General features: G+C 36.0%; 2 protein-coding genes across 4 annotated transcripts; one reads left to right on the top strand and one right to left on the bottom strand.

Annotated features, from left to right (window-relative positions):
- The first annotated feature begins 200 nt into the window (after positions 1 to 200).
- On the top strand, positions 201 to 8,012 carry LOC107767895 (uncharacterized). Its single transcript, XM_016587000.2, has 5 exons — positions 201 to 390; positions 3,266 to 3,580; positions 5,290 to 5,491; positions 6,410 to 6,638; positions 7,699 to 8,012. The coding sequence occupies exons 1-5, from the start codon at positions 304 to 306 to the stop codon at positions 7,946 to 7,948; spliced, it is 1,083 nt and encodes a 360-aa protein (XP_016442486.1). The 5' UTR covers positions 201 to 303; the 3' UTR covers positions 7,949 to 8,012.
- A 1,288-nt stretch (positions 8,013 to 9,300) lies between these two features.
- Positions 9,301 to 14,966, bottom strand: LOC107767894 (nuclear transcription factor Y subunit A-1). 3 transcript variants are annotated; one of them, XM_075239635.1, is made up of 6 exons: positions 14,823 to 14,966; positions 12,977 to 13,273; positions 11,563 to 11,681; positions 11,367 to 11,435; positions 10,767 to 10,928; positions 9,301 to 9,872 (listed from the first exon to the last, which is right to left on the bottom strand). In XM_075239635.1, the coding sequence occupies exons 2-6, from the start codon at positions 13,230 to 13,232 to the stop codon at positions 9,729 to 9,731; spliced, it is 750 nt and encodes a 249-aa protein (XP_075095736.1). In that variant the 5' UTR covers positions 13,233 to 13,273; positions 14,823 to 14,966; the 3' UTR covers positions 9,301 to 9,728. The 3 variants fall into 3 exon arrangements, with proteins under 3 accessions (XP_075095736.1, XP_075095738.1, XP_075095737.1); XM_075239637.1 differs by having other exon boundaries at positions 12,998 to 13,273; XM_075239636.1 differs by lacking the exon at positions 14,823 to 14,966 and adding an exon at positions 14,715 to 14,803.
- Positions 14,967 to 21,682: the final 6,716 nt, after the last annotated feature.

Here is a 21,682-nt window from a genome sequence, read left to right as displayed (position 1 = left end):
TTTTAAAATTTAAATTAATAAGAAGCTAATTATTACCTAACTAAACTAATTTTGTTCTAAAATTATTAAGTGACTTTTAATTATATTGGCACTTCGCTTACTATAATGTTTTTGCCTCTTCTATTATATATTGATAGAAGATAAAGGACTAAAACTGCCCAAATATATATTTAATGGATCATTTTACACCAATCCCCAAATGTAAGGGATTATTTTTGTGATTTTCTCTCGTCAAACCCAAGCTTTAGACATGGAAAAAACGCTTTATTTCTACTTTGTGTGTGTGTGAGAGAGAAGACGGAAATGAAGAAACCCGGCGGAGCAGAGAAGAAGAAGGTGAGACGATCCCCAGGCGTTGCATCGAACGGTTCGAATAGCACTCCTCCAAGGGTAACTTCCAAAGCAAACATCACACATACTTAAAATGTGTTTAAATTAGTTTCTTCTGATCTGATTCTTTGAATTTAATTTTTAATTTTTTTTTTATTAATTTTTTTTTTTTTTTTTTTGTATTTTCCCATAGGATCTGTGGTTTTATATACTGTGATTTTGATTGTTCAATTCAATTTAGCTTTTTATAGTTAATGTGCAATTCGTTCCTTTTTTTTGTTTTGTTTTGAATTTGTGGTTTAATGTTGTGCCCTATTGTGGAAATATAGAAATTTAAGGCAATATTTACTGAATATGATAAAAACTCTTTACTTACAGTTAGTGTGCGTTGAATTTTTCTTTAGATATTTAGGCGATTCATTTATCAGTATTGCTGATAACTATTTAATGGTAGTTGCTATATTCCCTAAATTGTACCATAGGATTGAAAAGGACTCCAATTTGCTAAATCTATCTTTCATTTAATTTGAATCTTCAAATTGAATTACTTCCTCTATCCAATTTATATGAATTTTTAGTTTGTTCATAAAAGAATGACGTCTTTCTATCTTTAGAAACAATTTAACCGTAGACTTTTTATTTTACCTTAATGAGATGATTTATAATCACACAAATGTTTATGACTTGTTTTTTACCACATGTTCTAAAAGTTTTCTTTCTTAAACTTCATGCTAAGTCAATACCCTCACATAAATTCGGACGAAGGGAGTAACAAAATTGAAATGAAGTAACTAAGGCAAAAATCTGCAAAAATCTGCTCACTTATGAACATTTTTCTTTTCTAAGACGGTAGTATCCCACCTAAAATAATTATGGGGTTGCTATAGCCAACAAGAACATCGAGAAAACCTGTCCTCCTAGATTGGAGCTGGTGAGTGCTCACAGGCGTAAATTAAAAGGCATGAAATAAGAATGAAGTGCAAAAATCAACTAGAAATTACTAGAAAACTCAATACCTGATTCTCATCCATTAAAAGGGCAGCCCGATATACAAAGTATCTCGCATTCACGCAGGGTCTGGGGAAGGGCCGCACCCCAAGGGCGTGATGTAGACATCTTACCTTAATGCAAGCATTTGGGGCTGCTTCCACGGCTCAAACTGATGACCTATAGGTCACATGGAGGCAACTTTACCGTTATTCCAAGGTTCCCTTTCTAGATTCTCATCCATTAGTCACCAATAATTGAATTAAAGAAAATATAAGGTTCTACGGTGTAAAATGATTTTATCTGAATTTGGTCCCGTAATATATTTTTGAAGGGGAGCATTGGCGTAACTGGTAAAGTTGCTGCCATGTGATCAGGAGATCACGGGTTCAAGCCGTGAAAACAACCTCTTGCAGAAATGCAGGGTAAGGCTGCGTACGATAGACCCTTGGGCCTTGTGGTCCGGCCCTTCCCCGAACCCCGTGCATAGCGGGAGCTTAGTACACCGGACTACCCTTTGGTCCAGTAATATATTTTCATGAATGATTTTTTTCTCTCAATGAAGCTCATAAACTTTTCTATTTGCCCTTTGATGTTTGTTAGTTTGTTCTTTTGATTAAATGGATTCAATTGTCATACTCTAGAATGTGATTATGGCATTATGCCGAGCCTAGATGCTTTCATCATTATATATGGAACTATATGATGCAGGTGACAGTTTCTTGAGCTGTGGATTAGGGGACTGACTTGTATGTTTCTTGAGTAGACCTTTAGACTGCTCTTTAATGATTGCTCATCCATTACTTGCTTGTTCCCGACTATACATGTCTAGTTTCACTTCCAAATTAGTGATGGCAACTATCTTCGTACATTTTCTTTGCTAACAAAACCAGGGATGTAAAGCGAGTCTCTCTTTCTTGTTTTGTCCCAAATACTTGCCTTTCCATTTTTTGAACATTTGACTCTCTTTGAATTAAATAATTGATGTTAATAGCATCTGAATGTCCAAATATGAAAAGGGAAAAGAGTTAATGTGTAGAATGATGGAGGAAAATTCTTTGACCCCCATCCTCACCAATGGGGCTACCCTGGTTTGGGGAGGCACATGTGGAAGTTTGTTTTTGTTCAATAAAATTTTTCATTATGATGCCATCAGTAGAATATTTATAAGTTAGGTCGTAAGTTAGGCTTTGTTACCTGATTTCATAGGTTTAAATCTGAAGAGGTTGTAATTTTCTTAAAGATGGTTTTGAAGATAATGTCAATAGTATCTGTTGATCAACATATTCAGTTATTCACACATTTCTAAGTTGTAAGATTCCTAGTTCACAAACATGATCAGTGTTTCTAATAATCTTCTGGCATATTCCAGTTTTGAGGGATTGAGAAAATGAATAGCTATACTTCTCCATTTTGACTGCATTGCAGAACTACACAATCAGTGGAGAGAAACTCTTAGCCATGTTGAGACCATAAAAAAATAGTTAAACAAGAAAAGAAAAAGAAAAATTAGAGCATTTTGAAGGGTATCTATTGAACATCTCCCTTCCTTTTTGTATCACTAATAAACCCCTCAGTTTTGTTTGGCTAATGGAGGTCCACTAATCAATTGCCAATGAGAAAAAGATTAAATACTCTGAGGTTGTAAAGCTGTATTAAACCAGGTGAAGAGTTGTCCTTTCTCGAATCAGTTGCTGTTTAGATATTCCGAGGGGTTGACGGGTAGGAAATCAAGAGGGTTTTATCATATAGGAAGGATGAAGAGTTAGCATCTGAGGTTCCTATGATGCTGCATATTCCCCTTTATGTGGTTCTTGTTTGTTGAAATATATTGAGATGTTATCGGTTCCCCCTAACTTTCCAGTTTGTGGTTTTGTGATTTTTGTAAATTTTTGGTTAGGATGATTTTTGTAAATTCCCATTTCCATATTTTTACTTTTAATTTCAGAAACAAGGTGTGAAGAAGGACGTCTTCCAGCTATTTGCCGAGAAAGTAAGAGATCATAAAGGCTTGGTGTCTCGTTGGGCTGTCCTACAGGAAACACGGGTAGAGTATTTCAGGGGAAAAGATTTCGTCGCTTTTGTGAAAAATCATTCAGAACTTAAAGACATACTAGAGTCAGATAGAGATTTGGAGCCTGAAGATATTGCCAACACGCTGCTTAACAAGAATCTTCTAGTCCGCTGTGATCGTGTGGTAAAGACTGTTCGGCCTGGGAAGAAAAAGTTATCTTCTTGGCCAGCGCATTTGGAGATATACCATGTGAGTATCTTTCTTGATTCAGTCAACTATCAAGAATGTTAGAAATTCCTGTCTTACTGTTAACTTGATTTCGACTAATATGAATTCTGTTCACAAATGTGTTTGTGATCCGTACATATCCATGACCAGCGGGTATGACTTCGATATGGATGCTTTGTACCCTTCAAAATACAACGAAAACCTCCAAAAAGGTTATACATGCTATGCAGGCTCATACCCGTATCTGATATTTACACCTGAGATCTTATTACATAGGTTTGGTCTTCCCATAGAGTTAATAATTCTTTGATTTTAACTTGCACTTTGCATATCGACCTAGAGGAATGTTAAGGTTATTTTGGTTAGTTGTTGAGCTAACTCTTGGGCCAGAAAAATCACATGGATCTAGTTTTTGAAATATTGATATTTATTTTTAGAACTCTTAGTTTGGACATATCTACAGAAGCTAAATTCGATGTAATTGGTTGGTCCAACTGGTACTCCTTCAGTAGACCTTAAATTCAGATCTGATCCGCGTATCATTACTCCTTAAAGCTGCTATTTTCTTAATCTATAAAACATATATGAATATGAGTGAATCGTCTGTGCAAATATATCAATTTATCGACTTTTAAATTATGTCTCAATTCCAAATTAGTTAGGGTCGGTATGAATAGTCTCGGCAAATATATCTCCGATATATGCTGGTACCTTCTCCTCAATTCATTTACAATGCTTTGCTTTATGTTCCCTTCTTGCTTTTACCGCTGTGCGATGGGGCTCTACATGTCCTGGGATAATCATAAGGATCGAAAGCTTAATAGAACGAAACTACCCAATAGGTGGGGCATTGGCCACGTGTTCACCCCACACAATTTCTTGTTTTTAAATTTTATTGTTTTGTACAGAATTTGTCTATGACTTGTATGTTTTGTTCTATGATTAAAATTTAGTAACTTGGTACATACGTTTTACTTATATTCCCTACAAAGTATTTGGGATTGCCTCTGGGCTCTAAATACAAATCAACTGAGTTTGATGAGAATGTAATTGAAAGCTGTGACGGAGTTGGCCTCATGGAAAATTTAGTACCTGTCAATAGGAGGTAGGCTAGTGTCTTGGACAGTTTACCTACCTGCTAGGCTACTACCTGTCACAGTTCCCAATCACCTGAAAAGTGGAAAAACAACTGGATAAGTTGAGGAGCAAATTCAAGTGAGAAGGAAATCATGAGCAACATAAATTCCTCGTCAATTGCAGAAAAGTTATGAATTCTAAGGAGCTAGGTAGCTTGGGTTTAGAAATCTGAAGATACACAACCAATCCCTCCTGATGAAATGGTTGTGCAGATTTAATATCAATAAAGAGGTGCCCCCGGGGCTTTGATCTAGTGGTAAGAGCGCATCACGCTATGTGTGGGTTAGGCGCATGTCACAGATTTGATCCTTGCCTCAGACAAAAGCCTGGTATTTGAGTGGAGAGGGTAGAGGGGCGGGCCCATTATCCACTGTATTTCAAATGGTGTGCCATAAGAAGTTAGACATCCAAAAATGGTGTTTTTGGAGCAAACTTCTTTAGAAAGTGTTCTATTTATCTTTAAGAGCTTTTTACTTCTATATGAATTTTCCACATTTGAGTGAATTTTAATTTTTTGTTTACCCTAGAATGATTCTTTTTCAATAGTTTTGTTACAACTTTTTGATGTTATTTTGTTCAATTGGTGTGTGCAGGATCAAGCATTTTCTGAAAATGATGCCTTTTTTGCATGGACATTTGTGAATAGGAGACCCTTGTGGCAAACACTTCTCTCATTTTTCTGGCCGGTATTGACGTTAGCAATCTGCTTGTTTCCTGTTTATCCCCATTCGGTCAAATTGCTTATACTATACTCATGCGCTGGTCTCCTCCTCCTCATACTTTGTCTGCTATTCAGTAAGTATTTGGTGCTTATTACCCTTTCATTTCTCATATTTCCTTGTTATTCAGCTTCATTTTTGTGTGTAGAGTTGTATGATGCACCGTGATGTGGCCACACTAAAACTTGAAAAAATTAACAGCTTCTGACAAACGTAATATTGTGACATGGGGCATGTATCGAATAATTTAGCAAGTCGATAGGTCCTTCAATCATCAAGTACATTTTGGACTTCCCACACTTATCATTGATAGCATCACAACATTTGACGATTTGCTGTTTTATATATCACTCAAACACCAAATATTTTTTTGATTGACTACGAAGCAAAAACAAATTCTTGGTTTGCTTGAAATTAGCGACTGGAGTTACAGTCTACCATTCATATGTAGAGGAAACGTAAAAAAGAAAATTAAGTTATATTGCCCAACATTTTTCTCACATGGAAAACTTTTCGACGGTACTTTTTTCATTTGCTTTTTTCTTATAGGCTTAAAAGTAAATATATTCAACTCAGTTTCTACCTGTTACTGTAGAGTCAGGCCTTGATCTATTTGTCCAACAATTTCAGTCTCCCGACTGCTTAGAATTTTCTAATTCTAAAATACTCCTACTGGTCTGTATCATAGGAACCTATGAAAGCTTCTTTTCTATTTTTGTGTATGACAGATTTATGGAAATTGCCAATCATATTTTGTTATCCTTCACTTGATTCCTCTAATCTAAATGGCACACATTGACAAATTTGATTAAAGCAGTTCTGCTGGTAGTGGTGCCTGTAATATTTCTATTATTTATGCGTAATTTTTTTCTGTTGTAAAATGGTGGCTCGGGCTGTTCAAGTCATGGTCTTCAAGCTTGTCATGTATTTTTGAGTCTGCTATTTGAAATTTGAAGTAAACTGCCATTACAAAGAATTTTTTTTATGCTTGCAGTAAGAGCTTTGATCTTTGGTTCCATATGGGTCCTTTTTGGAAAGCGTGTCTGGTTTTTCCCCAACATTCTTGCCGAGGAAGCAACACTGCAAGATCTGTTCCAGTTTTGGCCTCAGAAGGATGAGGGCGAGCGACCTAAGTGGACAGCTAGGCTTTTCTATGCAATAGTAGCTGTGCTTGTTATTTTGCTCCTGAGGCATCACGCTCCTGATGAGGCTGCAAGAGCCAGGTTTGTTTGCTTGCATTTTAATCTCTTAAGCCTAGGAGTTCATTTGAGGAAACAGAATAAAAATCAATTTGTATATGTTGAGATTTCATGGAAACAATCTCTATGCAGCGAGATTCTGGATCTTCGTACAGATTAACTTCATAAGGAAATAACTTGCAATCTAGTGTCATATTTTGAGAAGCCACCAGGGCTTTGGTTAGTGGTAATATTTTAGCATGTGATGTGTGGTTAGGCGCATGTCACGGGTTCGTACTCTGCCGCAAACAAAAACTGGTATTTAAGTGAAGAAGGGTAGAGAGGCGGACCTATTATCCGCCGAGTTTTGAACTATGTACCACTGGTCGGGGAATTCTCGGTTATTAAAAAAAAGGGTTTCATATTTTGAGAATCAGATTTAGTCAACCTAGGAACCACGAGCCAGCAATTTGGTGGAGGCTTCTGGTTCGAATATGTCCCGTTTCTTTTTAACCTAGAAATTTCCGTGGGCCAATTGGCGCATGGTTCGAAACTCGGGTGGATAATTGGCCCACCCAACCCTTCTCAAGTTTAATATCAGGCTTTTGTCTGTGGCAGAGAGTTCGAACTCGTAACGTGCACCTAACTCACACATCATGCACCTTTACCGCTAGACCAAACCCAAAACCCTGGGGGTTTGCAGAATATGTTCCTTTATTCTGCTATATAAATTTTCTCTTTATATTATTGGGACATATTGATTTTTTGTGATAGACCTTATATATATATACTCCCTCCGTTTCAATTTAGATGAGGTAGTTTGACTCGGCATGGAATTTAAGAAAAAAAAGAAGACTTGTGGTCTTAAAAGCTTAAGGGGTAAAAGCTTTGTGGGGCCATGACATTTGTGTAGTTATAAAAGCTTCTCATTAAGGGTGAAATGAGTAAAATGAAGAGTTTAAAGTTGAATTATATCCAATTGTAGAAATGCGTCATTCTTTTTGGAACGAACTAATAAGGAAAATGTGTCATCTAAATTGAAACAGAGAGTATATATTATATCCATCATGCTGAAAATGAAATTCCTTTTTATCCACTGTTGCAGGTATCAGAGGCGAGTTTCGAACATTATCGATGATGTGCTTGAGTGGTCTCCTAGACAGGCTCTGTCAGGGATGATGGACACTGTGGTCAATGTCACTGAGTCTAATGATAATGCACCTGATAGTAGCAAAGGTAGCAGTGAAAAAGTTAATTTCCCAGATGACCTAGACGAAGAAACCATTCCCAAAGATGAGATTGGGGATGTTACTGGAAATGTAGAAGATAGTGATCATCAGCAAAGTGACTTGTAATTTATAAATGTTTGAATCATATGCTTTCAAGATTTTGATTTTGGTATCAGCTATCTTTTTGACCTTTTTTGTTGTTCTGATTCTCTTTTATCGTTAAGTATAATGCGGCACTCTATTTGGTGCAACTTAACCAAATTTGAGAGCCAAGAAGGGTAAGTCCCCTAAGTAATATTTTGAAGCTTGGTTTCAAGACTTAAAAAAATTATGTTTGATAGAAAGAAACTCACAATTTATGTGGACTTGTATTTTGCCCTTTGATGAACAAAGTTGTTTGTTCCATCAATCAATGTAAGGTTAAGAGCCTAACTGCTAGCAGCAAATAATGTTAGAGTCAGCAAAAGGAGATAACAATACTCAAAACTGCCAGCAAAAGTAGATAATACTACTCAAAATTCTTTCAACATATATGGCAATGTTTGATCGTGCATTAAGTTTATAAAAAACTTTTGAAACTTTTGATCTTAGACATGTTATCTCTATAAAAGTACATCATTAAACTTAAAATAGAAAGTTAAATTATTTTTAAATATAAAAATGTGTCATTCTTTTTGGACATATTAATTAGAGTGAAATGTAAAATGAAATAAAGAGAGCATTATTTTTGTTAAGTTGTGATGGTTAGACCTAAGAGCTGATTAGGAAGGATATGATAGTAGCTTCAGCTTATCGAGAATATGACCATTGACAGGAAAGTGTGAATGTCAATGATTAGGGTAGTAAGTAGTTAAGCGTATTTCTTTTCCATACTAGTTATATTAACAATATTCTTGTATTTCTTTATTCGTAGTTTGCTTTTACTTCCTTTTATTTCTTTTTCTTCGGTTATCCTATTATCTTATTATTGCTATTGCTGTTGTTTCTTTTTCATCGTTCCTTGAGCTGAGAGTCTATCCAAAATAGTATCTCTATCTTCACATAATAGAGGTATCTAGATAAGGTCAACGTACGCACTACCCTCCTCATAGTTTGTTGTTGTTGTGGTATCTTTAAGAATAATTCTACTTGTCCATGTTCTTTAAAGACGTCAAATCAAGAATAACAACTATGCTTTGATTCCAAGCTAGTTGATGTGTAGATCCTCATCAGTTTTTCTCCACATTCTGTATTATGAGAATTTTTCATAAATTGACTAGCTTTATGCTGCACATCAATCTGTAACAGCACTCAAATCCTATATATGGAGTCAATGCCTCACCGAGCCAATACAAAGTTCAACATCACTGGCCATTGCACACAAACTTTCACCTCACACTACAAACCATTTTTTCCCCAAATCGATTGTGTCCAGACCAGCTTGCGCGAATTTCATCACTTGGAAGATACTCTAGATTCTACCGTTATCATAAAGCCCAGGAACACAATGCCACTATCATCAAATTAAATAAACAAAATAGAAGTTCCACAAAATCAGGATCCTAAGATACAGCAACAGAAAGGAAATGTGACAAGTATACAACCTACCTACAACTTTACATCCCCCTAAAGGAAATGTGACAAGTCTACAACATACCCTACAACTTTACATACACCTAAGTTACACTAACCAGCTAGCCATATGCCTACTAAATTCTTCCTTTTCAACTCTAGTCCAAGTTCATTTCCTTTTTTTCTGTACAGAAGGGAAGAACTGAATTTACAACACGGACGAACTCTCCTTCCCATAACATTGAAATAAAAAGCCAAGGATGAACTGCCACCAGTCTCGAACAAGCCAAGACTGAAACATATAACTACTGATATGATCAGATAAGATTCAGTCCCTCTGCCAAAGTACTAAACCTCACAACGCAGAAAGATCCGGGTTAGAACCAGAACCAGAACAGGTTCCCTTCGAAGTATCAGTATTGGACTTTTTTGCAAAACGCCCTCCGGAAGCTCTTGCCCTTTTCAAAGCATGCTGATGTCGAGACTCGTGAAGATATGGCTGTATTATCGAGGAAGAGAGGAAGTATCAGCAATTGAGGATGAGTAAATAAGAATAAAACCGAGCATATCGCATATGACCAGCACGAATATTGTGTAAAACCTCATCAGCCAATCTTGTCAACTCACAGGAAAAATATAGCAATGGAGAAACTCATAATGGTATTAACAACCAAAACATTGGCCTAAAGAGTTCCTTTCACCAAATTAGATTCATGAGTGGTGTTTTCGACTTACAGATTGGGAAACAGCACTCTATACAGGTAAAAGGAGAGTAATAGCAGATTATCTTACTCCATTTTGGGGGTGGCGCCTGGGGAAAGGGGGTTGGGTCGAGGCACTTGCATCAAATCCTGTTTACTTTGCTTACAGAAATAATATGATCAGTTACCTACCATTTCCTCCTACTTAAGTGAAATGAAATTCTCAAAACTAATGCAATATTATAAACAAAGCTTAAACAACTTGTTAAACAGTTGAATTTCTTTCTTTAAATGTAAAATGAGCTCAACCAAACAGTGGTACGTCTCTGTCCGAACAAGGGAATACGGACGTCCAAGCACTGCTCGGATGGTTTCAATAACTAAGAGAATTTATACTAAGCAATATTTTTCCAGAACATCCAGCACATGTAACAAAGAAGGGGAGCCTTGGAGCAACGGTAAAGTTGTCTCCATGACTCCATGTGACCAATAGGTCACAGGTTCAAGCCGTGGAAGCAGCCACTAATGTTTGCATTAGGGTAGGTTGTCTGCATTACACCCCTTGGGGTGCGGCCCTTCCGCGGACCCTGCGTGAATGCGAGATGCTTTGTGCATCGGGTTGCCCTTTTTTATCCGGCACATGTAACAAAAAACACATCGAACAAGAGAAAAGAACACCCAACACTACTAACCTTTCTAACTTTGATCAGCTTCTTTTCAAGTTCTGCTTTGGCACGTGACTCTCTCCGCCGCAAAATACCATGATACTGCTTGGCATTGACAAAAACAGGTTCTTGAGCCATTTCATGGGGCAAAGGCATCCTCAGGTGATGCATATCAAGTACATGAGGGACCTGTATTGTGCCATCTTCTGTTAGCACCTTAGAATATCTGGAGTTCAGCCACCAACAAGCTTAGACTCGGGCACAACTACGTTATAATGGATATTTCTTTTTTTTTTCTTTTTCTTTGTAATATAACTTTCATAATGGATGTTTCTTCAGTGCCAATCTTTTACTTCAATGGAAAAAGTAAAGAGTTCGCTTTAGTACTTGGCAAAAGACACGTCGAACAACCACATAGAAGCAGCTGTCTATGTTTTGATATCTTTTTTTTTTGTGACTGGTTTCTTTGTTTTGATATCCCTAAGGACATAACACACTTGAGCAGTCCAAAGGCATCATAAGAAAAGTAAAATTCTCCTCTTAATTTTTCAGATATTAAATGAATGTACAGCAGAAAAAACTGGAAAAAAAATGAAAGTTGACTTAAGATTTAAACCACATGCATACCATAGGCTGACCAAAAGGTGTCATCATTCCCCCGTAGTACGGGTCAGCATATAGATTTGGAGCACAAGCCTGCATATCAATTACAGAATAACTTCAAAATCAGGCAAAAAAAGAAGAAGAAGACACTTACCAGTGAGATAACTCCGCAAGCAGATCCAAACTTCTCCAACCCCATAGAAAAATCAAACATACTTACTATTGAGTGCGTAACAAGTTCAAGCTGTCGGGGCTGCATTTGGCTCCCATCACCCTTTGGAGGTATGGTTGATGCGACTGGCTGTAAATTCTGAACTTGCGGATAACTCCTTTCCCCATCTAAATTTAAAACAAGACTGCATTAGCATTACTTAAGTAATTTATAGCCATTAAGATCATGAAAGATATATATTTTTCCCATCTCTACCACTGCACTTCCCTTCCTCAACTAATATAGCACCTTCATTTCCCCCCACTATGGCAAAAGATTTAAAAAGGAAGGGAAAGTAACCAGGCAAATGAAGCATCATGACAGGCTTCAAATCCTTAACAACACCAATAACAATTGTCTCAATCCCAAACAAGTTGGAGTTGGCTATATGAATCTTTACTGATCATGTAGCTCCATTTAAGCTCATTTTAGTCTTTTAGACCCCAATAATATACAAGACAAAAAGAATAAAAATGTTAGAAGTTTTCTATCTTTTCTACTGGTGTATAAATCTCTGTTAGGACTAAAAAACTTCTAATAAACATAGGACCTAAAGAACATATAGTAACATAACTAAAACATATTTTTAACTAAATGGTATCGCGTATATAGATCTTTTTATCTCATTGTGCCCTATATTCCGCTAAGTTTGCATGAATTCCAAGAGATTATGGTCTTTTCAAACAATTTCCTTCCATGTAATTTTAGGTCTATCTCGTTCCCTTTTAGCACTTTCACTCACCATGACTTCGCATCTGCAGATAGGTATATCTCGAGGTCAGCGCGAAACATGATCATACCATCTCAAGTGACCTACTCAAATTTCATCCTCGATTTGTGCTACAGAACAAAGATGACCTAACCTACGACACCTGACCAATGTTGCATATCTCCAAAAATACGGAAAAGATAAAGATAATCCATGAAGTGATGATGCTATTAACTGATTCACTAACCTGAAGTGACAAAAAAAGATTTAACAACATGCTTTTATCAGGTGTAACTACAACAGCAAAAAAACCCAATGAAATTCCACAAGTGGGATCTGGGGAGGCTAGTGTGTATGCAGACGATATCGGGATTGTAAACAAATGTATCTGGGAATGGTTATGGATATTTGAATGGCTATCAGATGGAAATGGGTAACAGACGCTGGTTGGTTACGTTTGAAATAATTGCTGGACATGAACGTTGAATGGAAACCGGAGCGAAGATTGCTCCAGTTAAGAGAACGGTTATTTCATGGATCACCTGCAAAGTCAAAATATGATACATACAAATACATATATATTATTGCATAAATTTAAGCATGATGCAAATACCCTCTGCACTATGGAGATCGTCTTTGGACGGTGAGGATGATGTCCTTTGTCAATGACCATAGTGGTTTATCTTTAGCAACTTTCAAGATTGAACAAGATACCCGAATGCATATGTATGGTACTTTGTGATTTTTCAGGAGCATCATCATCTTCCTCATTGGCTCTACCATCAGATTGTGATCGGCCATCCACAGATTGTTCCCGTGATGAAGAATCTGATGCACTTCCCCGCATTGACCCCAGAGAAACAGGATTATAGCCAGCAGTATTCCACCAAGGTTCAGAATATACGATGGAATTCGGAACATTATAAGTTCTGGCTTCCCCACAGTTTACACTTTTGGACTTTGATTGCATGCTTCCCTACTTATACTCCGGTTAGTTCTTCATACAATGTCCTACAAAAATGATAAGCATATTGCTCTGAGGTTCCATGTCCTACCAAAATGATCTAAACTGTAATGACGGATACATGGGATAAACAGACTAATAACAATCATAGTGTTTATTTCAACTTGGAAATGATCTTCTTTTTGGTTCTTTTCTTCAAAAGCAATTGCCCTGAATCTTTCGTTTCTACTCGTAGAGAACGGAAAGAACAACAAGAAAGCCAAAAGTATCCCCCAAAAGCTTAATGTACTGAAAGTCTTTCTTGGATTTGAATGAACAAAAAAAAAGTTTCAAGAACTACACTATAATAAGGTGTGAAATATCCTGTAAAAGGCAAATTGTTAAAAACTTTAAAGTAAACCAACTCAGGAAACTTCTCTACAAACTTGCACATAAATAGCAAAATACGCATAGAAATGACATATCATTGAAGTTCTTACTCCATAAACCAGTTCTAGTACAATCCACAAGTAAATTTAACTTTTTAACCAAATTTTGTCAAGACTGCTCAAACTAACAATAAGCAAAAATAGAACTAGATAAAGAAAAATGCCACCATTGGGGAGGATAGAGTCAAAGCATAAAATCTTATTTTCCCATTTCCTCTGATTTCTTTGTACTTGTATAGCTACTCTTTTTCTCACATCTTTTACACCAAGAACTAAAAACGATAGCAACTTAACCGTATACATATGTGGCATGTTTGCTACAGGCTCAATCGAAACCAGCATTTTCCATATATAGGATATATTTCTATATAAAAATTACTTAAACTTCAAGAGAAGTTAAATTCTGCATCCATAATCCGGTGCACGAAGCATCCAACATTCACGCAGCGGCCAGACCCCAAGGGGTATGATGTAAATTTTACACTGAAATCTAATGGTAATTATTTCCACAGTAAATAATCCCAATTACTAGAATCAAGAACTAAGTTATCAAGACTACAAGTCATGGCCATTAAAATATTTTCAAAAAGCTTTTCTTTTTTCTGAATTTATGGTAATTTGAGTAGAAGAGACACCTCAACACCGCCACACCGCACAAAAATAATAATCCAATCCTTTTCAACTACTGAAAAATGAGACGCCTTTATTCATAGAGTTACCACATCTATTAATAAACAAAAAAATATCATTCCAAAAAATTAGCATAAAAAATAAGAAATAAAAATCAACTTTAGAAATAAAAATCAGAGCAAGATAGTTAAAACATAATGAAAAAAAAAGTAATTTTGGTTATTCCGACATGGTAATCAAGAAATGAATTAACACCTAGAATTGATAAATTTTAAATACTCCAAAACAAAATCATAAACACATACAGTTGCACCTGTAGAATTCACATATAAAAAAAGATCTTAAAATTTGATAATTGAAAGAGAGAAAAAACAAATTAAAACCCAGAATTGATAAATTTTAAAGACTTCACAAAAGGCAAAAAACTCACAAGTACATGTCCAAAACAACATACAATTGTGAATGAAAAATTCGAAATTTTGAGAGTTTTTTTCTCTGTAAAATTTGAGAATTGAAAGAGGGGAAAAACAAAACTTACCTGCAAAAGGAAAGGGACAGAAGAGAGAGTACTGAGTAGAGTGATTACTGATTGGTGAAGAGAGAGAGAGAGAGAGAGAGAGAGAGAGAGAGAGAGTCAATGTGAGCAATATATGGAAAAAATTTATGTAAAAAACGTAAACTGAAGTAAGCAAACATGAGTGTGTTTTAATCAGAAAAGTCTATACTGACATGTGTCCAAGTAAAGGATGCCAATGTTAATTTTTATTCACAAAATAGAGGAAAAACAATTTGATTTTATTTAATATGAAATTAAAAGGAAAAAGAGATGAGCTTGTAATTATTCATTATTCCCTCCAGTTCTATATGAGTTATTTTTAAGGATTTGTCATATTTATTAAGAAAATAACAAAATAATATTAATTAAGAGGATTATTTTTTAAAAGACCTTTATCTCTTCTTTTTGAAAAACTTCTTAGAAATTGTTTAATCGTTTTTTAGACAAAGATATATTTTTTTTAAAATTAATTATAGTACCTTCTTAATTTTTTTTTAAAAAAATAACTATTTGGATCAAATTAAAAAGACTAGAAAATCATATATATGGGACCGGAAGGAGTATGATAGTGAAAACATTTGCCGCTTTAATCCATCATTTGTTGGCAAATATCTACTTTGATCCTTGTGAAATATGATTAAGTATATTTTACTTTCCATTAAGTGAAACGCATACTTTTAATCCTCTTGTGAATTAAATTTCATGAATTGTTAACTCTTAAAATATTTAACTAATCATGTATTATGTTTTATTTGCATTATTTGCTCTATATTTCAATGTAATATAGCTTCAAGAATTGTCTCAATATAATGCACTTCCTATATAAAGAGTCCAAAAACATAAATTTTCATTAATTGAAAGCTAAATATTTTTAATTAAACATAAGTACGAGTGTTCTATGACTTTTTTAGAAAAGTCTATATCAACCCGTCTTAAAATAATTGGTGTTAATTCACAAATGAGAGGAAAAAACACTTTAATTTGATTTGCATGAAATTTCAGTAGAAATGGTTATGTTCGTGGAATTTCTTTTTATATTTTTTCATGTTTCTTAAAATAACTTACTATCTAATTAAGTTCTTGAGAGAAGTTATAAGATTTTCGATATAAAAGTGCTTTCAATCACTTCTTTAGAGTAAAAAACACCCACCAAATTTCAAAAAATAAAAAAGAAAGAATATAAACACATTCTTGTCCCTATTTAAGTCATGATGGAATTGCATCAGGGATCAGCTCTCAGTCCATTCTTATTTGTCTTGGTAATGGATGTGTTAACGTGTCACATTCAAGGGGAGGTACCTTAGTGCATATTATTTGCATGTAACATTGAAGGATTGATGAGACGCGAGGCGATATTAACGCTAGGCTGGAGGTAGACCCTGGAGTCTAAAAGTTTTAGGTTGAGCATGACTGAGACAGAATACTTGGAGTACAAGTTCAGTAACGTGACTCAGGAAGCTGATGTGGAGGTGAGAATGGATACATAAGTCATCCCCAAGAGAGAAAGTTTTAAGTATTTTGGGTCTATAATCCTAGGTAATGGGGAGATTGATGATGATGTCACACGTCGTGTTAGAGCGAAATGAATGCAATAGAGGCTAGCATCAGGCGTCTTGTGTGATAAAAATATACCATCGAGACTTAAAGATGTGTTCTGCAGAGTAGTTGTCAGACCGACAATGTTATATAAGGTAGAGTGTTGGCCAGTCAAGACCTCTTATGTTCAGAAGATGAAAGTAGCGGAAATGAGGATGTTGAGATAGATGCGAGAACATACTATAAGAGATATGATTAGGAATGAAGATATTTGGGGTAAGGTATGAGTCGCTTGTCTGGTGGATAAGATACATGAAGCGAGACTGGGATGGTTGCGCATGCAAAGAGAAGATGCACAAATGTCCTAGTGAGGAGGTATGATAGGTCGTCTTTAATGGGTCCAGGGAAAGGTAGAGGTATGTCGAACAAGTATTTGTGGTAAGGTGATTAGGCATGATATGACACATCTTCAGCTTACTGAGAACATGTCCCTTGATAGGAGGTCGAAGACTAGTGTAGTAGGTTAGTAAGTAGTCGAGTGTATTTATGTTCTACCTATAGTGTTAGTGTAGTCTAGCACTTCCTATTCTTAGATTTCTATTATTTCTTATTGTTTTTTTGGCTTTGTTTATCTTATTTTTCTAGTTGTAGTTAATTCTTCTCTTTTAAATTTGTTATGATTATGCTTTTCTTGAGCCGAGGGTCTGTCAAAAATAATCGTTCTACCTTCATAAGGTAGAGGTAAGGTCTACGTACATACTATCCTCCTCAAACCTCACTTTTGAGATTACACCAGGCATGTTATTGTTGTTTGTTTGTTGTCCCTTTTTTTTCTTCTCAAGAATGCATCTCTAGCTATTTTGCACTTACGGGAGTGACTGTTAATAAAGCGGGTTGAGAACTATCGGGTGTCAGTTTAAATATACAAGTGATTATTTTTTATCTGTCTAAGGTCTTGATGAATAAGTTATTCGATACTTATACTGGTGGGAGATAACAGTTATCACATAGTGTAATCGAGATATGCACAATACTATAATTAAAAATAAAAAAAACTATCTCCAAAAAAGAAAAGAAAAAAAGATTTGCAAACTCCAAACATAACGTTCCTCCAAGTTAACCGGTAGTAGTAGGTTCTCTAGGTAAAAAAATCTTTTTCCTACAAAAAATAAGAATAAATTAACAAAGAAATATTTTTAAAGCCCACATGAAACGCATATAGCTTACAAATGCGGAAGATGCGGATGAGTCGTGACTAATGTATGGTATTGGTCCCCCCACACTGTTCTTCCAATAACGGTTGGCTCCTCAGCCACGTTACACTTTTGCTAGAAGAATAATATTCTAAACCAAAAATAGAAGTTCGAAAATAATGATTTTTAAGTTCCTTATTCTGCTCTGATGTGGTGTAAAACGGGCCGAGTTGGTCGGCGCGATAGAAATTTTACCTACTATAGCAAAGGTATATAACTTATTTATTATAAACTAAAATTATTTTAAAATATTATTTTTTATAGTTATTTTTTACTATATTTTATAGCAAAGTAAATATTTTATGGTATATACTATCATTGAGGCATGAAATACGATTTATGTTTTTTCTTTCTCTTAGACAACTGGACATACTTGTTTTTAAGGTATTGTCGTTATTGTATTCATGAATACATGGCGCGAATACATGTGAATACATGCGCGTATAGCTGTATTCATGAATACAGCAGCGGAAATACATGTGAATACATACACGTACAGCTGGACTGCCCTGATTTTAGGCGCTTTTTGCTGCTGTATTCATGAATACATGGCGCGAATACATGTGAATACATGCACGTACAGTTGGACTTCCCTGATTTTAGGTATTTTTTACTGTTGTATTCATGAATACAACAGCGCGAATACATGTGAATACATGCGCGTACAGCTGGACTGCCCTAATTTTAGGTGCTTTTTACTGTTGTATTCATGAATACATGGCGCGAATATATGTAAATACATGCGCGTACAACTGGACTGCCCTGATTTTAGGCGCTTTTTGTTGCTGTATTCATGAATACAGCAACGCGAATACATGTGAATACACTACCGTAACAACTGAATAGTAGTTATAAGAAATAATTATATATATAGTAGTTATAGAAAGTTAATAACCACTAAACAACGGTGATTTATGAAAATTGCTCTAAAATGATCTCGTAATCAGTTTAGACTCCTTGACTTTGGGCTCGGACCAGACTATTAAGGGGATGATTTTCTTGCAACGGTTCTTTTTTCGAAAGAGGTTAGTGTTTCAAGCCGTTGTACAAATAATAGATATGATTAGTTTATAAAAGGTAAGGCTATCGACTATACATTTTGAGCAGTGTGACAAACGTTTTTGTTAATAATGAAGTCATTATATTCTATTACCTAAAAAAAAGGTCATTTGGATTCAAATGAATACACAGACCAAAGTACAAACCAAATAAAAAAGGTCGATCGTTTTAAGGTAAGACGAATTATTAAAGGATATAAGCAAAAGAAAAAATAGATTGTTTCTTTTAAGAGGTTTAACATTGAACAAAGACAAATCAATTATGACTCGTGTTGAAGAGGAGATGACTGGGCAAAGTAATTATTGTGATAATTAGAATATAGTAAAATAATTTTTATGTAACAAAAAAAAGAAAAATGACTTTTGGGTAATGAACACAAAATTGAATGAACGCAAAAAAAGAAAGAAAAATGACTTTGGATAATGAACACAAAGTTGCATAATCACCCATAAAATTTACTCTGATTTTATTGATGCTATATATTTATGGCGATAGGTAATAGTCTAATACGCTTGACTTCTATAAGCTTGACACTTATAACATACATAAATTTGAAGATCTTCATTTAATGGAGGTAATGTAACGACCCAACCGGTCGTTTTGAGTATTACAACCCCATTTCCTCATTTACTTTTCAAATTGGGCTTTACAGTTGTTGTGTGACTTGTCGGGGCAATTAGTTCGGGTCCGGTGAGGTTTTGGAATGAATTGGAATACTTAGTTCCAAGGTTTAAAGCTTAAGTTAAAATAGTGACTGGATGTCGACTTATGTGTAAACGACCTCGGAATTTAATTCTGATGATTCCAATAGCTCCGTATGGTGATTTTGGATTTAGGAGCGTGTCCGAAAAATTATTTGGAGGTCCGTAGTTAAATTAGGCTTGAAATGCCGAAAGTTGAATTTTTGGAAAGTTTGACCGGGGGTTGACTTTTTGATATCGAGGTCGGAATCCGATTTTGGAAATTGGAATAGCTCTGTTATGTCGTTTATGACTTGTGTGCAAAATTTGAGGCCAATCAGACGTGAATTGACAGGTTCCGGAGTCGTTTGTAGAAACTAGAAATTTCAAAGTTCATTAGACTTGAATTATGGTGTAATTCATGATTTTAGCGTTGTTTGAGGTGATTTGAGGGTTCGACTAAGTCCGTATGATGTTTTGGGACTTGTTGGTATATTTGGTTGAGGTCCCGAGGGGCTCGGGTGAGTTTTGGATGGTTAACGGATCATTTTTTGCCTTGGTGAGATTGCTGATATCTGTTGCTGCATTTTTCGGATTTACTCTTTCGCGTTCGCGAAGAGGAATTTGAGGCAGGTATGATTTACTCTTTGCGTTCGCGAGGGGGTCTCACGTTCACGAAGAGAAGCTGGGTTGTGCATCGCGTTCGCATATGGGGTATCGCGTTCGCGAAGGCAAACATAGTGGGCATGGGCTTTTGCCTTTGCGTTCGCGAAGAAGGGATCCGTAAAGCATCGCGTTCGCGATTAATGTCTCACGTTCGCGAAGAGCAAATATTGGGAAGCACGTTTTGTGCTTCACGAACGCGAGGGACCTGTCGCGTTCGCGAAGAAGAGAGGTCTGGACAGAAAGTTTAAGTTCAGAAAATGGGACCATTTTTAACGATTTGGAGCTCGGATTGAGGCGAGTTTTGGGAGATTTACAGAGAAAACAACGGGGTAAGTGTTCTTAACTCAATATTAGTTAAATTACCCGAATTCATGATTGTTTTTAACATTTAATTGGTGAATTAAGTTGGAAAAAATTGTGAAAACTCTCTTGGTTTAATTTGAAGATTTGAGGGTCGAGTCGATGTCATATTTGAGTAAAATTTATATGGTTGGACTCGTGGTTGAATGAGCATTAATATTTTGTAACTTTCGTTGGATTCCGAGATGTGGGCCCCACGGGTGATATTTGGGGAGTAATTTCGAATTTTGTGGAAATATTAGTATTTTGATATGGAATTAATTCCTATAAAATTTGTGGGCTGAATCAAATTAATTGTGACTAGATTAGAGCCGTTTGGAAGTTGATTCACGCAGAGTGGAATTGCTGGAGCATTGCTTAGCTTGCTCGACATTGGATTTGGCTTGTTCGAGATAAGTAACTCTTCTAATCTTAGAGTTGAGGGTATGAACCCTGAATATATGTATTTTTGTGAATTGTTGGGAGGTGACGCACATGCTAGGTGACGGGCGTGTGGGCGTGCACTATAGAAATTGTGACATAATTATTTTTGTTGAATTTTATAGTTAAATAATCTTGATATTTTCCATGCGGTTTTATGTGTTAAAGAAATTGAGCTGAAAAGTATATTAAAAATCATGTTTGAGGCCATGTGCCAGTATTATTGGGACCCTCAGAGGTCATATTGCTGTGAATTATTGTGTTAAATTAAAAATTCATATTGAGTCATATTCATTTCATTGCATATCATAACTCAGTTTTATGACTCTATTTTGATGCATATAAATGTTTTGGGCCGAATGCTCTGTTTTACTGAGATGCCCGAGTGGCTTGAGAGGTTTATGACTGAGTGAGGCCGAGGGCCTAATTTGTGAGGATGAGTGTGGATCGGGGCTTCCCGCCTGCAGCATACTTTATTATTTTGGCACGTGAGGTGTCCGTGCAGATTATAGCGCTTGGGCTGAAGGATCCCCTCCGGAGTCTGTACACATCCCCAGTGAGCGCAGGTACCTACTGAGTGCGAGTGCCGAGTGCTGAGTGACTGGGAGGCAAGAGTAATTGTGAGGTATGCCCGAGTGGCAAGAGTGATTGTGAGGTATGCCCGAGTGGCATGAGTGACTGTGAGGTTTGCTCGAGGGGCTGTATATGAGTGATGTTCTGCCCGAGGGGCTGTTTATGATTTTATCATTGAGTTGCATCGCATTGGCATGCACACATGATATACAAGCATAGAGATGTATTTCCTCGTGATGTACTGCATCACATCATTCATGATTTTTCACACATTTTTGACAGATGGGCATAGTGA

The sequence above is a fragment of the Nicotiana tabacum genome, chromosome 19 (genome assembly GCF_000715075.1).
Source record: "Nicotiana tabacum cultivar K326 chromosome 19, ASM71507v2, whole genome shotgun sequence".
Classification (NCBI taxonomy): domain Eukaryota; kingdom Viridiplantae; phylum Streptophyta; class Magnoliopsida; order Solanales; family Solanaceae; genus Nicotiana; species Nicotiana tabacum.
Note: the sequence above shows the minus strand (reverse complement) of the source record. Positions and strands in the feature narration are given on the sequence as shown.

What these genes read in the sequence shown, in the direction of transcription:
- LOC107767895 (XM_016587000.2), top strand. Translation starts at nt 304, where the DNA reads ATGAAGAAACCCGGCGGAGCAGAGAAGAAGAAGGTGAGACGATCCCCA. An exon ending in CGAATAGCACTCCTCCAAGG is followed by an intron (nt 391 to 3,265) that starts GTAACTTCCAAA and finishes TTTTAATTTCAG; the next exon opens with AAACAAGGTGTGAAGAAGGA. An exon ending in GATGAGGCTGCAAGAGCCAG is followed by an intron (nt 6,639 to 7,698) that starts GTTTGTTTGCTT and finishes CCACTGTTGCAG; the next exon opens with GTATCAGAGGCGAGTTTCGA.
- LOC107767894 (XM_075239635.1), bottom strand. Translation starts at nt 13,232, where the DNA reads ATGCAATCAAAGTCCAAAAGTGTAAACTGTGGGGAAGCCAGAACTTAT. An exon ending in CACCTTTTGGTCAGCCTATG is followed by an intron (nt 10,929 to 11,366) that starts GTATGCATGTGG and finishes GGCACAATACAG; the next exon opens with GTCCCTCATGTACTTGATAT. An exon ending in AGCTGATCAAAGTTAGAAAG is followed by an intron (nt 9,873 to 10,766) that starts GTTAGTAGTGTT and finishes TCGATAATACAG; the next exon opens with CCATATCTTCACGAGTCTCG.